The sequence below is a fragment of the Excalfactoria chinensis genome, chromosome Z, assembly GCF_039878825.1.
Source record: "Excalfactoria chinensis isolate bCotChi1 chromosome Z, bCotChi1.hap2, whole genome shotgun sequence".
Lineage (NCBI taxonomy): Eukaryota > Metazoa > Chordata > Aves > Galliformes > Phasianidae > Excalfactoria > Excalfactoria chinensis.
In genome coordinates this window covers 40,178,465-40,193,892 of record NC_092857.1, presented here as the reverse complement: position 1 = coordinate 40,193,892, position 15,428 = coordinate 40,178,465, and the positions used below count along the sequence as shown (strand labels likewise).

The 15,428-nt window shown below is 41.5% G+C and overlaps 2 protein-coding genes across 2 annotated transcripts in view; one reads left to right on the top strand and one right to left on the bottom strand.

Moving 5' to 3' along the window:
* The window catches only part of LOC140264124 (cryptic protein), a 92,573-nt gene that overhangs the window by 27,127 nt on the left and 50,018 nt on the right, over window positions 1–15,428 (bottom strand). Inside the window, exon 2 of the mRNA XM_072359629.1 lies at window positions 8,693–8,838. Within this exon, the coding sequence (XP_072215730.1) occupies window positions 8,693–8,817 (125 nt within the window). The 5' untranslated portion in view covers window positions 8,818–8,838. The remainder of the gene's footprint in view (window positions 1–8,692; window positions 8,839–15,428) is intronic.
* Window positions 11,173–15,428, top strand: part of LRRC2 (leucine rich repeat containing 2) — a 46,912-nt gene continuing 42,656 nt past the window's right edge. Inside the window, exon 1 of the mRNA XM_072359628.1 lies at window positions 11,173–11,263. The gene's annotated coding sequence lies outside the window, so the exon portion shown is untranslated. The remainder of the gene's footprint in view (window positions 11,264–15,428) is intronic.

Sequence of the window (15,428 nt, the reverse complement as noted above, 5' to 3'; positions counted from 1 at the left end):
AAAGGTATTTCATCCTTTCTTGCAATTTATCATCTGCTGTGATACAGTACTGTGTTTCCAGCTGTAATTACCTTCTGTAATTGCCACTGCCTCCTCTTGTAATATTTGCTTGACAGTCTGAAAGATGATATATATTTAGTGGTTGTAGCGTCTTAAATATTTTCTGTTGTCAGTCAAATAAAGTTAAGCAGCATAAACCTGTCCTGATAATTGATAAAGCTGTTAGTTCACTTCAAGTACAAAAATGGCTGGTCTGGAGCTTTTCACCTGTAAGGCTGGCAAAACTTTCAAGCATGTCTTGTACCCAGAGACTATGAAACATGACTAGCTGTGTCTGCGTGTGCACATTAAGAAAAATTATACATCTGACCGGACAGAAAAACTCAGAAAGGGCTGTTAAGACTGGTGTCAACATTCAGTTTCAAACCAAGGCATCTTCCAAACACAGTTCTGTCCCTTTGTCATGTGAGTGGTGGTACACCTGGGGCTAAGCCTCACCTCTGCCCTGTGCAAACACAGCTCATCCCTCAGGTGTCTGTGGCACAGAAATACATGTTGCTTGGCTCTGATTGTATGAAGAAGTATAGGCAGTAAGGTCAGCAAATGTGTCAGCTCTTCCCTTTCAAAAAAAGTGTCTGTTTTGCCAGAGACTACTCTATTGCTACTGAATATTTGATTCAGTAGCATCCAGCTTCTGATAACTAGCCCCACAAGTTATATGCACTGGGAGATGCCTCATTGTTTCTGAGTAAACTACCTCATCAATATTAATATTTGTAAAGAATATTCATAAAATTAAAATCCTTCTTCCACCTCTAGGCCTTCATTTTTATTCTTGGCCTTTGTCTTCTCTCTTTTTAAGTTAAAACCCAGCACAGTACGAGTGAAAAAAATTAACATCCCAGTGCTGCATCTGATGCACTGACTCAGATGTGAATGATCCAAATCATTTATTACAAGTTCTCACATCACTGATATACCTTCACAAGTTTTCTTTCCCAGCTTTCCCATTCTCCCCTACATATCAACAGAACTTTCCACAAACACTCTTCAACCATTCATTCAGGTGCTTATCAAATCAGAGCCACAAGATGTTCTTTCTTGTTCTAAAGATGTCCTTGATTCTTATGCTGTTTATCTTGCTCCACAGCTGCTGCTCTATACAGTCCTTCTTGTATTCCCACATCCCAGCAGACTGGCAAAAAAGAGTTATTCCTCTTTCTTTCAGGTCTTTCATGAAACTCTTTAGACCTGAAATGTTAAAATGGCATCTACTGTGGTCAAACTTTCATTTTGTGTAATTTATTTCAGTGCTGTCTACAGTATAAAACAGGAAGTAGAGAAAGGAATAAAGCACTACTAGTAAAACTGTGATGCACAATAGCTTCAGTGAGAACAAACTTTTAATGCAGCCTTATTGCCCTAGTATGAGCTCATTTCTTATGTGTCACTTTAAATACAGAAATTTTTCTTATCTGATAGCCCTCTCATGTTGGTTTCAAGTGCAATAAATTTAACTGAACCTTTGCTGACATGTTTATTAGGTCATGCAGTTATTTTTGCTGTGCTTATCTTCTGTCAGAGGAGATCATGTTCAGATTCGTGCTTTCTCTGCTTTTAGTTTGCAGGTATGGATTAGAACTCCCTTTTTACTTTACCTTAGAAAGTTACAATGAAAATTCGGTAGGTCAAAAACGTTGTGCAGCTGCAGAAGTCAGGGCAGAAAACATGTCTGACTGCACATCAGCAAGAAATTACAAATTCTTGAGGCTAAATTCCTACTTAAGCCACTTCAGTTACAACTTCAGTGAAAATAATTCTTCCATCTGATTTGTAGTTCAGGAGGTGGCACCTGATCCAGAAGAACTTCAGATCTATCTGGTTTTATAAATAAGTAAATTCGAACGGGTGCTTGCCAGCCTCAAAATGTTTGCAAACATACTTCAGATTCCTTTCATGGTCTGCTTAGACACAAGCATTATTGGTGGGAAGCAGCCACCTGCTGTCTGAGTGGGCAGTTCTCAGACATGAGTCAGATCTTAAAGCTCACTGTGAGCCCTGATTGTGAGCCATGTTTTAGAATGGCAACAGGAGGTCAGATTACACTTACTCCCCTATAAAGATAAGACCAGGCAATTAGCACTCTATGGCAATTTTTTACTGTGATGGCACAGTTTTTCCTCACTTGCAGAAATGATTTATTTGGAAATCTCACAGGTTGTGAAGATGAATCACAGAATCATCAAGGTTGGAAAAGACCCACAAGATCAGCCAGTCCAACCATCCACCTGTCACCAATAGTTCTTCCTAAACCATGTCCTTCAAGATAACATCCAAACATTCCTTGAACACCTCCAGGGTTGGTGACTCCACCACCTCCCCAAGCAGACCATTCCACTGCCTGACTACTCTTTCAGAGAAGTACTACTTCCTAACATCCAGCCTGAACCTCCCCTGGCACATCTTGAAGCCATTCCCTCCAGTCCTATCACCAGGTCTCCTCATGGGAGAAGAGGCTGACCCCCAGCTCACTACAACCTCCCTTCAGATAGTTATAGAGAGCAATAAAGTCACCCCTGAGCCTCCTCTTCTCCAGAATGAACAATCACAGCTCCCTCAGCCACTCCTCATCAGGCCAGTGCTCCAGGCCCTTCACCAGCTTTGTTACCCTTCTTTGAACATGCTTCAGGACCTCAGTGTCTTTCTTGCAGTGAGGAGCTGAAAACTAGACACAGTACTCAAAGCGTGGCCTCACCTGAGCTGAGTACAAGGGGACAATCCCATCCCTGTTCCTGCTGGCAACACCGTTCCTGATGCAAGTCAGAATGCCATTGTTCTTCTTGGCCACCTGAGCACACTGCTGGCTCAGGTTCAGCGGGGCATCAGTCAATACTCCCAGGTCCATTTCCGCTACACAGTCTTTCAGCCATTCTGCGCCAAGCCTGTAGTGCTGTCTGTGGTTGTTGTGACCAAAGTGCAGGACCTGGAATTTGGTCTTGTTGAACCTCATCCCATTGGCTTCAGCCCAGCTCTCCAGCCTGTCTAGATCCCTCTGCAGGGCCTCACTACCCCCAGGCAGATCCACACTCCCAGCCAACTTGGTGTCATCTGAAAACTTACTGAGGGTGCACTCAATGCCCTCATCCAGGACATCAGTAAAGATGTTGAAGAGGACAGGCTCCAGCACCAACCCCCGGGGAACACCACTCGTGACCAGCTGCCAGTTGGATTTGCTCCATTTACCACCACTCTCTGGGCCCGGCCCTCCAGCCAGCTCCTTACCCAGCCAAGAGTGTACCCATCCAAGCAACAGGCTGCCAGTTTCTCCAGGAAAATACTGTGGGAGACAGAGTCAAAGGCTTTGCTGAAGTCTAGGTAGACTACATCAACAGCCTTTCCCTCATTCACTGGATGGGTCACTAGATCATAGAAGGAGATCAGGTTGGTCAAACTGGACCTGCCCTTTTTGAACCCATGTTGTCTAGGTCTAATCCCCTGGTTGTCCCGACATGCCGCATGATCTTTCTCAAGGCAATCTGCTCCATAACCTTCCCTGGCACCCTGGTCAGGCTAACAGGCCTGTAGTTCCCCGGATCCTCCTTACAACCCTTCTTGTAGATGGGAGTCACATTGGCAAGCCTCCAGTCTTCTGGGACCTCACCAGTCAACAAGGAGTGCTGATAGATGATCGAAAGCAGCTTGGCTATCACCTCTGCCAGTTCCCTCAGCGTTCTCGGTGAATCTCATCCGGCCCCATGGACTTGTGGCAGTCCAGTTGGAGCAGTAGGTCTCTGACTGTTTCCTCCTGAATTGTTAGGGGTTTTGTCTGCTCCCCAGCCAAAACTACCAGGTCAGATAGTGGAGTACCCTGAAGATAAGTGGCTTGATCTTTAAAGACAGACATCAATAAGGGATTCAGAATCTCTGCCTTTCCTTATCCTCAGTGGTCACATTCCCAGCCTCATCCAGTAAAGAGTGGAGACTCTTCTTAATTCCCTTACTTTTGATGTATTTATAAAAGAATTTCTTGTTCCTTTTTACCCCAGCAGCCAGGTTGAGATCAAGCTGGGCTTTTGCCGTTCTGATTTTCTCTCTACACATCTCAACAACTTCTCTGTACTCTTTCTGAGTTGCCCGTCACTTCTTCCACAGGAGGTGTTCTCTTTTTCTCCTGGAGCCTCAAGAATAGCTCAATATTCATCCACACTGGTTTTCTTCCCTGCCGGCTTCTGCACCTTTAAGGCTTCCTGCTTCAAGAGAAACCAGCCATCCTGGACCCCTTTGCTCCCAAAGACTGAATCCCACTAGTCTTCTGAACAATTCAAAGTCCGTCCTCCAGACGTCCAAGGTAGCAGCTCTGCTGCTCCCCCTACTGGTTCCCCTAAGAATTGAGAATTCTATCATTTCATGGTCAGCTACAACAATTCTTTGTCTTCATGTTTTTAACTCACGAGTGTCTCCATTTCAGTATTTCAATAAATGTAGGCTTATTGCTCGTGGATTAGGAGATCTATAAAAGCCAGCTCTGTTCTCTTATTTGCCTTTGTGTAATTTGTAATTAATATCAGGCTTGAGTTATTTAAAGTATGCTGTCGTAAATGGTTAGGTAGAATAGGTTGCACATGGAGAACTGTTCCTATTACTAGTAGCGGGTCAGAAATTAAAAACAAAAACACCTTTTTAGATTAGAAGACAGACAGCTTATCTCTCTCTTCTGTAGCTGTGCGTGATTGCTCATGCACACTGTTCCTTCATCAAAATTACTTCCAATAACCTGACAGTACAGATCTAGACCCCTGAGTAGTGCATATTGTTTATGGGACTACAATGGTACTGTAGGGACAGGGAATTCACACCAGAGAATTACATGGAAGTGACATACTCCTGCATGCATTTTTACATACTCCTGCATGCAAAATAGGCTGCCAAAGCAGCCTCCATACCAAACACAGAATAAAGGAAAAAGCAAATATTTGAATTCATTCCTCAGCAGCAGTAATTTTAAAGGCAGAAAACCCACAAGATTCACTGCTATCTATGCAAAGGATCTAGACGTCCTCAGTGTTTGGACAGTAGATGGCATTATTTGTTTCATTCTTAAAAACATCTTGCTGTAAAGCAGCAGGTTTGTGAGAGAGGAGGGACAATAGTGTATGCACTGTTTCTTAGCGGGCTCAGAGTAGGAATACTTCTTTGATGTGGAATGCATTGGGGCACAAGCTGCAAACCTATGGAGATCCATGATATGATACAGCTTTCAAAGGGCCAGCAAGCCATTTCACACTCTCAAACATAATTTCTGAATAGTCTGTCAAGGCAGGGTTCTGCATGTCATAGCCCACTGGATTGTTTGCCCCTGTATTCTGAATGAACAAAGGTAGCTAAAAAGGGAACTAAGCTTTCCTACAGTTCCCTCCTTCTTCCAGGTTTAATCTTGGGAAACAGCGTATTCATATCCCATCATAGCACCTTTTTACACTTTGATGAAGATATACATATGCAGCCCCTCAGTAGCTACTGTTTACTCTGTATAGAGACACATCTAATGGGGCTGTCTGCTGAGTATGGTTCCTACTAAGGAGCCTCCTATTCTCTAGAACTGCTGGTCAATCAAATGCAACATACATCTAGCTTCTGTTCCTTCATGCCAGTAGGCTCTTGTGCCTTCAATTTGTTGCACAATTAAATGCAGCAAGAAAGAGTTCGATAGATAACGTACATTATTTTGCTCAGAAAATATTTCTTAAATGAGGCAATTCATTTCAAATCAAGTGCAAGTGAAAGTAGGTTGAAAAGGAGACTGAGACTGAGTAAAACTGTGCTTCCACATAACATCTTTGTGCATCTTTCACACAGAGTTGTTAATCAATCACTAACGTTTGTATTATTATTTATACTAATACAGTTTTATCTTGGTAAAACCTTGCTAACAGCCTCCTGGGAGGTATTCAACCACTCAAAACCTTGTAGTCTGCCCCAAAAAATTGGTTAAATCTGTAAACCCCTGTACAGCTCTTGACTTTAAGTGCAGTATTTCTTCTCCTGAGTGCCTGCAAAATCCTTCAGGAACACTTAAATGATCTTCCTCTCATGATTTTAAGGTCATTGCACATTTACTGGAGAGTTATTCACCCCTGGACAGATGGCCTCAACAAGCTGAAATGATTTTTTTAAACATTCATAAAACACCAGGGACAATTCCTGAGATATTCTGTGGTCCTCTGAGAGCGTATTATTCCCAAATCACTTGAGAACTTGTGACTTGTGGATCTAGAAGGCTCACCTCGATGTCAACAAGATTCCCCAGTGAAGTGCCCAGTAGCACGGGCAGTTTTTTTTCAGCAGGGCTATGAAACTTCACAAAAACAAACAAACAAACAAACAAAACCAACATATCAGTCCTGCTGAAGCACTTGTTTGACAGCAGAGTTAAAACTGTGCTAGCAAAGTGTATAATCAATGAGTATCACAGAATCACAGAATAATCAAGGTTAGAAAAGACCTAGAAGATCATCCAGTCCAACCATTACCAATACTTCCCAGCTAAGTATACAAATGTATAATCAATAAGCATACAAAAAAGTTAGGCTGAAAAGATTATTCTGTTAGAGAGGGATAATTGAAAATGAAAGGAAAGCTTACCCATGTCCCGAGCTTGCCAAAAAAGACTCCAAGTCAGAGTAATCTGAGATACATATACAGACTGGGAGAAGAACTCCTCGACAGTAGCTCTATCCAAGGCACAGATGGAACTGAACTTGGTGAAGCGTGTTAAAAACAAGAAGGGATTCTATAGGTATGTTAGCCAGAAGAGGCAGGCCAAAGAGAGCATGCCTCCTTTGGTAACTGAGAAAGGAGAACTGGCTACAACAGATATGGTGAAAGCTGAGGTACTAAATGAGTTTTCTGTTTCATTCTTCACTGGCAGCCAGGATTCTTGTATTTCTTGTGTCCGTGAAGCTCACATCCCCGGGCCCAGGGGGAACTGGGGAAGTAAATCTCACCCTCCTCCCCCTCTCCCCACCTTCCACCCATAAGGGCAGAGCAATTCTGAGACCACCTCATGAGACCGAATGTGTACATGTCTATGAGGCCAGACAACATGCATCCAAGTGTCCTAAGTTGATGTGGTTACTGAACCACTCTCCATCATATCTGAAAAATCGTGGCTGTTGAGTGATGTCCCCGGGGACTGGAAAAAGGAAACATCACTCCCATTTACAAGAAAGTGAGGAAGGAGGACCCAGGGAACTACAGGCTACTGCTGAGCTTCACATCTGTACCTGGGAAGATGATGGAAAAGGACCTCCTGGAAGACATGTTAAGGCACATGTGGGATGAGCAGTGATCTGAGACAGCCAGTGTATCTTTACGAAGGGAGGCTTATGCCCGACCAATCTTCTGGCCTTCTATGATGGTGTGACGACACTGGTGGACAAAGGGAAGGTGACTGATGCCATCTGGCTAGATTTATGAAAGGCCTTTGACATGGTCCCCCACCGCATCCTTATCTCTCAATTGAAGAGATACAGATTTGAGGAGCAGACTGTTTGGTGGGTAAGGAGTTGGTTGGAAGAATGTAGACAGAGGGTTGTGCTGAATGACACTGTGTCCAGGTGGAGGCCAGTGACGTGCAGTGTCCCACAGGGGTCTGTTTTTAGACCAGTGTTCATCACCATTTTCATCAGTAACATCAATGACTGCCTCAGCAAGTTTGCCAGTGTCACCAAGCTGAATGGTGTGGTTGACACATTAGAAGAAAGGGACGGCATGCAGAAAGACCTCAACAAACTCAAAAGGTCAACCTTATGAGGTTCAACAGAGCAAAGTGTGTTGCACTTGAATCAGAGTAATCCGAGATACATATACAGACTGGGAGAAGAACTCCTCGACAGTAGCTCTGCAGAGAAGGACCTGAAGGTCCTGCTGGATGAAAAACTGAATGTGAGCCAGCAGTGTGCTCTTGCAGCTCGGAAGGCCAATGGTATCCTGGACTCCATTAGAAGAGGGGTGGTCAGCAGGGACTGGGAGGTGATTGTCCCCCTCTACTCCGCCCTTGAGTGGCCCCATCTGGATTACTGCATCCAGGTCTGAGGCTCCCAGTACAGAAAAGACGAGGAGCTGTTGGAGAGGGCCTGGAGGGGGGCCACAAAGATGATGATAGGACCGAAGCACCTCCCCTGTGAGGACAGGCTGAGGGAGCTGGGCTTGTTCAGCCTGAAGAAGAGAAGGCTGCAAGGAGATCTCATTGCAGACTTCCAGTATTTAAAAGGGGATTATGAAAACGAGGGCAATCAACTTATTACTTTTTATATAACTTATTAGATAATAACTTATTATTATGGGTAGATAGTGATAGGACAAGGGAGAATGGTTTTAAGCTCAGGAGGGGAAGGTTTAGACTAGATGTCAGGGGACATTCTTTATAGAGGGAATGGTGAGGTGCTGGAGCAGGCTGCCCAGTGACGATGCGGATGCTCCCTCCTTGGAGGTGTTCAAGACCAGGTTGGATGGGGTCCTGGGCAGCCTGTTCTAGTACCAGACCTGGAGCTTGGTGGTCCTGCCTGTGACAGGGTGGTTGCAACTGGATGATCCCTGGGGTCTCTTCCAACCCAAGCCATTCTGTGATTCTATGATTCTGTGATAACATTAATGAATTTAATTAAAAAGAATGACAGGATTGTTGACTTACTTCTCTAATGAGCTTTTTTCTAATCTTTCTTTCTCTTTTTTCTGACGTTCTCTGTTCTTCTTGACTCGAGCCTCCCAGAGTCCTCTTATGAGAGAAAAGTCAAATATTATCACCTGATGCCCCATACTGTTGACATCAAGCTTCTCCTGCAAGAACAAGCCATCATGAACACTTAATGCGAGCATTAAGGAAAAAATAAGGAACAGAACCATCATGTTTCATTAAACTTACCTGGGAGAAATAGAATGCAAAATAATGTTAGCATAATGTGCTGTCTGCCTTATATATTTTTTCTAGGGTTTTGTGCCCACGGTGATCAGTGTAGCATAGAAGGGATTTCTATACAAAATCAACTACAGATTAGAGCTAACTGTTGAATTTTCTGGAGCCCTTGCACTTTTCTCTTTCAAAAATAAAGACGCAGGTGCAAAGAGTTACTAATCTGTAACTAACTAATTAATTAACTAATTAACTAATCTGAAAATAATTTGAACGACTTAGTGGTTTTTTTGCAATCTATGTAACTAGCATTGTAAGAACCAACAAATTATTTATTAATCAGAAATTGTGCACTTCGGGTTCCCACCATATTGATCTTTATGCATCCACATTAATCCTGACACACAATAATTGTGTCCATAAACATACCCTTATCTGTGAAAGGTGTTAAAACACCTACCCTATAATATACAGTGAAAGATCAACCACTGTTGAAGTAAGTTAGTGTTTGTGAACACATGATTCCCATTTATATGGACATGCAGAGTTTCCTTCCAGCAGTTCAGGGTATCAAAGTATTGGGTTCTGAGACCATCTTTTAACGTGCAGTTGAAAACTGTACTGAACTAGAGGTTAGTTCATCAATCTTTCTCTGTTGAATTGCAAATGGTATCCTGGGCTCCATCAGGAGAGGGGTGGCCAGTAGGGATAGGGAGGTGATTATCCCTCTCTACTCGGCTCTTGTGAGGCCTGATCTGGAATACTGTGTCCAGCTATGGAGCCCTCAGTACAAGAAAGAAAGACATAGAGCTGTTGGAGAGGGTCCAGAGGAGGGCCACAAGGATGGTCAGGGAGCTGGAGCACCTGCCCTGTGAGGACAGGCTGAGTGAGCTGGGCTTGTTCAGCCTGGAGAAAAGAAGGCTGCGGGGTGACCTCACTGCAGCCTTCCAGTACCTGAATGTTACCTATAATCAGGAGACGTGTAAACTCTTTGAAAGGGTCAATAGTAGTAGGACAAGGGGAAATGGTTTTAAAGTTGAAAGAGGGAAGAAATTGGTTGGATGTTAGGGGGAAGTTCTTTTCTAGGAGCGTGGTGAGGTCCTGGAACAGGCTGCCCAGGGACGTTGTGGATGCCCCATCCCTGGAGGTGTTCAAAGCCAGGTTGGATGGGGCCCCGGGCAACCTGATCTAGTAAACATGGAAGTTTGGTGGCCCTGCCAGGCAGGGGGGTTGGGGCTTCATGATCCTTGAGGTCCCTTCCAACCTGGGCCATTCTGTGATTCTGTGTGATTCTGTGATTCTGTGAATTAAAAAGACAGGAAAATTTCTTGCAAGGAGCCTTCCTTTTTCTCAAGCCAGTGATAAAGTTCTCATTCCCTTTAACAAGCATCACATTTGAGCTTGGCCAGATAGGAACTCTAATTTCTTTCAGCTCAAGGAAAAAAACCTACAGTATTTTTAATAAGACCTTGTCTTTACATCTTAGGAAACACAGTGTGACTAGCAGCATAGTATCATATCATGGTATCATAGTATCGTGCGAGTTGGAAGGGACCTTAGAGATCATCGAGTCCAACTCCCTCAGTCCCATTTTCATCCTTGTGCCTGGTGCTGGTGCAGCCCTCTGCTGTCCTGCTTCTGTCTGGTGAGATGTGACTAGCCTGTCTGCCAGGTCCTGCCAGGCCACCGCTATGAGAAGCCTCAGCCCCAGTAACCCCTGAGAAACCCTAAGGGAATTGGTAGTCCTCAGAGCATCCTGAGAAACATTATGCACCAGCGTTATATTTATTTCAGAGGCAACACTCATAGGAATACAGACACCCATACTGAGCATTAAGCATAAAAAAAAAAAAAAAAAAAGTGCAAGTAAAACCAGTATTTGCTATAAATCATTCACTCAAGACAACTGCACCATGATGCAGTCTGTCTGTTCAATCTATCACACTTGTGTGGACATGGGGAAGAAGAGAGTATCTCAGAGGAATACAGTGTACTTTTATTGTTTTGTCCTTTCCCAAGGAAAATACATAAGCATGAGTATCATTAGCTCTGTCATACGTCCCTGGGTGCAAGTGAGATGCTGCTCTCTTTACACTGCTGTTTCTTGTCCTCTGTCAAGTCATGCAGTGTAGATATTTTATCCTCTTCATGTCTCTGCTATACAGCCTCTGATCATGTAATCACTTTATAAATATAGCATATTAGTACATCTGGAGGGCTAGTCACGCCGTGGGTTTCAAATAAATTTAGCTAGTCATGAGCTGTGTTGCTGCTATAAACAACCTCTGTGTCCTAAATTAAATAACCAGAGTACTCGCAAGAGATCTGGACACTAGTTTTCTTTAGTTGCAGGTAAGTGACAATTTTGCTGGTTATTGTGTTTCTTTAGATGTGTGGGGTCAAGTTAGGAAACAGTGAAACTGAAATGTCTTTATCAGGTCTTTGCTGCTGCTACTGTATTGTGGATTTTTAAATGCTAATATGTATGGGATATAAAACAGATATGTAGATCATTAATCCGAAATGATGTATTTGCGAGATGCCTATAAAGATGATAAGACTCATACCATATGTTGTTTCTCTAAGTAGATTTACATCTGTGACAAATCCAAACTTTATAATTTAAGGAGGTTTTCAAGACTTCCAGCCACTTGCTGACTTCATGACTCAGCTGGAATAAAACCTTGCTATTACATCTCAAGGACATATGCTGATGTGAGAGTGATTTTCAATAAAAAAAATGCTTGGAGAGGTCGGTCATTTATCTTTGTTGTCTGTCAAAAGTTAGAGTGGAACTTATAAAGACTTATAGAGGTTCTGTTTCTGAAGGCCACCTGCAGCTAATCTAACATGGTATAGAAAATGTAATCTGCTAAATCATTTGTGAGCAATACCTATCATTTAAAGTTAAATGTTGTCATTGTTGTTGCTGAGTATTTAGTTCTGTCAGTTACTGATATGTAAACTCTCAAGGCTAAGGTACTGACTAATTTTCTTAGTAACAGTTAAGTCAGCAAGCAGCTAACTTAAAAGGATAACTTAATAGTATAAAATCTATTCACCAAAGTGGTAGATCCTATTGGAGTTTTATCCACTTTGCTCTTCTCAGACAGGGGATGAGGATGAAGAACTATTACAAGAAGGATTCCCATCTGTCTTTGTCACATGTGCCTCCTATCCAAAGGCTTTGGAAACTTTGTTGGGAAAGTCTAAAGATATAGCTTTGGTCAGTGAGGAGAGAGAGAGTACAGCTGTTAACTTTTGGATGTGAGTCAGAGTTTGAGCCATTTAAGCTGGCTACTGAAGTAGTTAAAAGCACCATCTTCTCCTACCTAAATTGTTTTTGCTTATCATCTTACATAAAGGAATTTAAGTGTTTAGGAAATGGCTATGAGCATTTTACTCACCATATGAGTAAATGAAAAATGACTAAAAAGCTAAGTCATGGGTTGTTGCTTTGCTTCTGCAAGGGGAAATGCAGAAGGTAGTACAGGATTCTTGTTAGATCACTGTATGGAAAATGGACACAGAACAAAAGGACATCATATACAAATTTGTTATTCTCCATTCTGTGGCTATTCTCAATTAGAAAAAGCAGTCTGAAATAGTATTTATGAAATTATCATCCATACAGATAACTCCATGGGCTGTTCCCTGTACATGAAAGGTAACAATAGCAGCTCCATTTCCTGGGTTGGCTGCAGTCCATTATGGTTATGATGAATGAGAATAAGTCAATTAGGTGTTGCTAAAAGACCTGATGACATAGAATAAATCTGAGAAACCTGAGGTTTCTGGTCTCTGAGAAACCTTCTCTCAGGTTTCTGGTTAATTAAGACCATCCAATTGTACATGAAAGCCTCCATATTTTGTTCACTGTATCCTTATTTGTAGTGGATCTTTGTAAATAATGAAGTGAGGGATCTCTAATAATTGGACAGACTCAGGCTTTCCCAGGTTTACCTATGACAATTATTTCCACCTGCTGACTACAGCTATGTTTGTAGATTCAAGAACCTTTCAAAATATGTAATACAGTTTTGAGCTCACTGGCATTCCTTTGCCAAGAAATGGCTTAAAATATAACTCCATTTCAAATACGTCAGACACCTCTTAATCTTATGAGTAATATATTTCTCCTCAGTAATGCTCCATGAAAAAATAAAGAAGGAATTTGTGTCACAGACATCAGTCCAGTGTTTTGTTATTTCAGTGGAACAATTGCTTTGAATAATTAGTTTGCTCACTGAAGAGCAAGGGAAGTACATCTGTAATAAATTGCCTTGCAAATGTAACATCTATCATGCTTGATGGCAAACATATTTGTGCCTCAAGAGTTGAGAAAGTATAAGGAATATTGTATTTCAGCTGCTAATTAATACAGCATTAAAGAGCTAATTAATGAATAATCTTGTGAAAAATTGTCTGAAAATCAAGATGTGAAGAACATAGTGATAAAATCTGTGAGACTGATTAACTTAAATCTAGAATACAAACTGATTAATGAAAAATGTCAATAATTGTGCTTCAGAACTGAACAAAGACAAATAAAAATGTGTAGGAGCCAAGCTCAGCCTTTACATGTCTATATTCATATATCATTTTAATTTATTGATGTTCAAAGTTATTCCTACCTGAAGAATAATGAATACATTTAGACATGAAATCTTCTTTGCTCTATTAGCTGTGGTATATAAACAATGCAAAAGGTTGCGTTTTTGTTTGTTTGTTTGTTTTGTGTATGTGAAACAAGCTAATGTGATTCTGTTCTTAAAAGCTTACATTATATGAGTAGAAAACTCCAAAATAACTTGATTTATCAGACCATTTAGGATTAAGGCCTGTGATATGCAAAAACACCGATCTCTGAAATTTACTTCAGTGACAGCTGGACTAATTAGTAGTTTGGAAGTGTCACTGTCTGTGTTTGTTTGTCTAGGAGCTGGCTGGCTTAGAATGTGCTCTTGAGGGAGCAGGAGGGAACATTTCAAACTTCCTAAACATCTGGGATTGTGTCCAAGTGTCAGGATGACTTTCTCCAGCCTGAAGCAGCTTACCCCTTTCCACTTATATTAATTCTGCAGTGTAGCAGTACTTTGGAGATCTCTACAGACCAGTTCCTCCGGGGAGACTGGGACTGCTGTGATCCCTGCCTACATGCTCCCCACACATGCATGCAATATGTGATCTGAAGTACAAACCAACTTTGATCCCTTACCTAATACAGACTATTAAATCTGCATATTTGGTGAGTTTAGCTACAAATTTACCGTAAATCTAGTGTGAAGAATAATGCCCTGAGAGTGTGAGGGTTGTGTTCAGCAGCAAGACTAGGAAGGGAACAGCAGCTTACTGTTCTGCACTCTCCCAAAGTGGCACAGTGTATCACTGACCCATGTCTGAGCTGTGCATGTTTAAAATTATCGTTTGTAAACCCTGAACATTGTCACCATTTCTACTGTTCTTTCAGTCATAGCATATTTCTGTAATTTAATCTTTCCTTGATAATAAACACATGAAGAAACAAACAAACACGTTCAGATGCTATCCAAATGTCAGGTTCTCTTGAATTATTTGAATTCTTGTGGGATAAATGACTTGATCATTCTGAAATACATACTGTGTGAGTCAGCTTATTTCCTAAGAAATTATTTGCAGTTTTACTAGGAGACATGTTCACCCAAATTTCCCCCAGGCAGTTATATTCGTAAGATTACAGCAGGTCTCCTATAATGATTATCTAAAATAAAATGTCTCAAGTGAACAAGACTGTTGAACAAATTAAAGAATGAAAATGTTAACATTTTGGTAACTAAGTAAAAGAAGGTATGTATGGTTTTAGTTTTGTAGACAGTCAAATGAAAATGGGACGGAGGCCTAAATTATTGAAATCTTCAGATCATTATTTCCTTAATGAAATAAGAGTATTCATATCTAATTAGAACATCTTAGTCAAAAAAAAACTAGTTTATACCTACAAACTATTTTCTGCAGCCAGTACCAGATAAGCTACAAACATTTTTTGCGTAATTTTTTAGTGCTTGTAAATAGGAACAACCTTTATCAACAGCAAAGATAGTACATATAAAACCATACTAAGGTAAAGAAGACTTTATCTTACAGAAATATCAGTCTCTTGCCAATAACTCTGTGCCAGCATTTGGAGTAGTCTTACAATGATGACAAATAAGGCAGACAGGCAGGAACCTTTCTTCTTGGTGTAGGCCCGCAAAATTTGTTTTAATGCACAGTGTGTGTCTTCCAGAGGACATGAGGGTGTTTTCTGGCTCAGAATATATTATTCCTTTATGTGTTATGTATTAAAGAGAGGTGAAGAAAAAAGAGGCAGATATGAAATTACAGGAGGAAAAATGCAGAGGGGAGAATATTTCCCCCTTCTTCCTCAGTATTATAACAGAAAGACATATAATAAATAGCCCCAGCTGAAGGACTTAGAGCCAGGAAAAGAAAGTGATCTCAGAAGGTCTGAGAAAAACATAATAGCAGAAACCTTGAA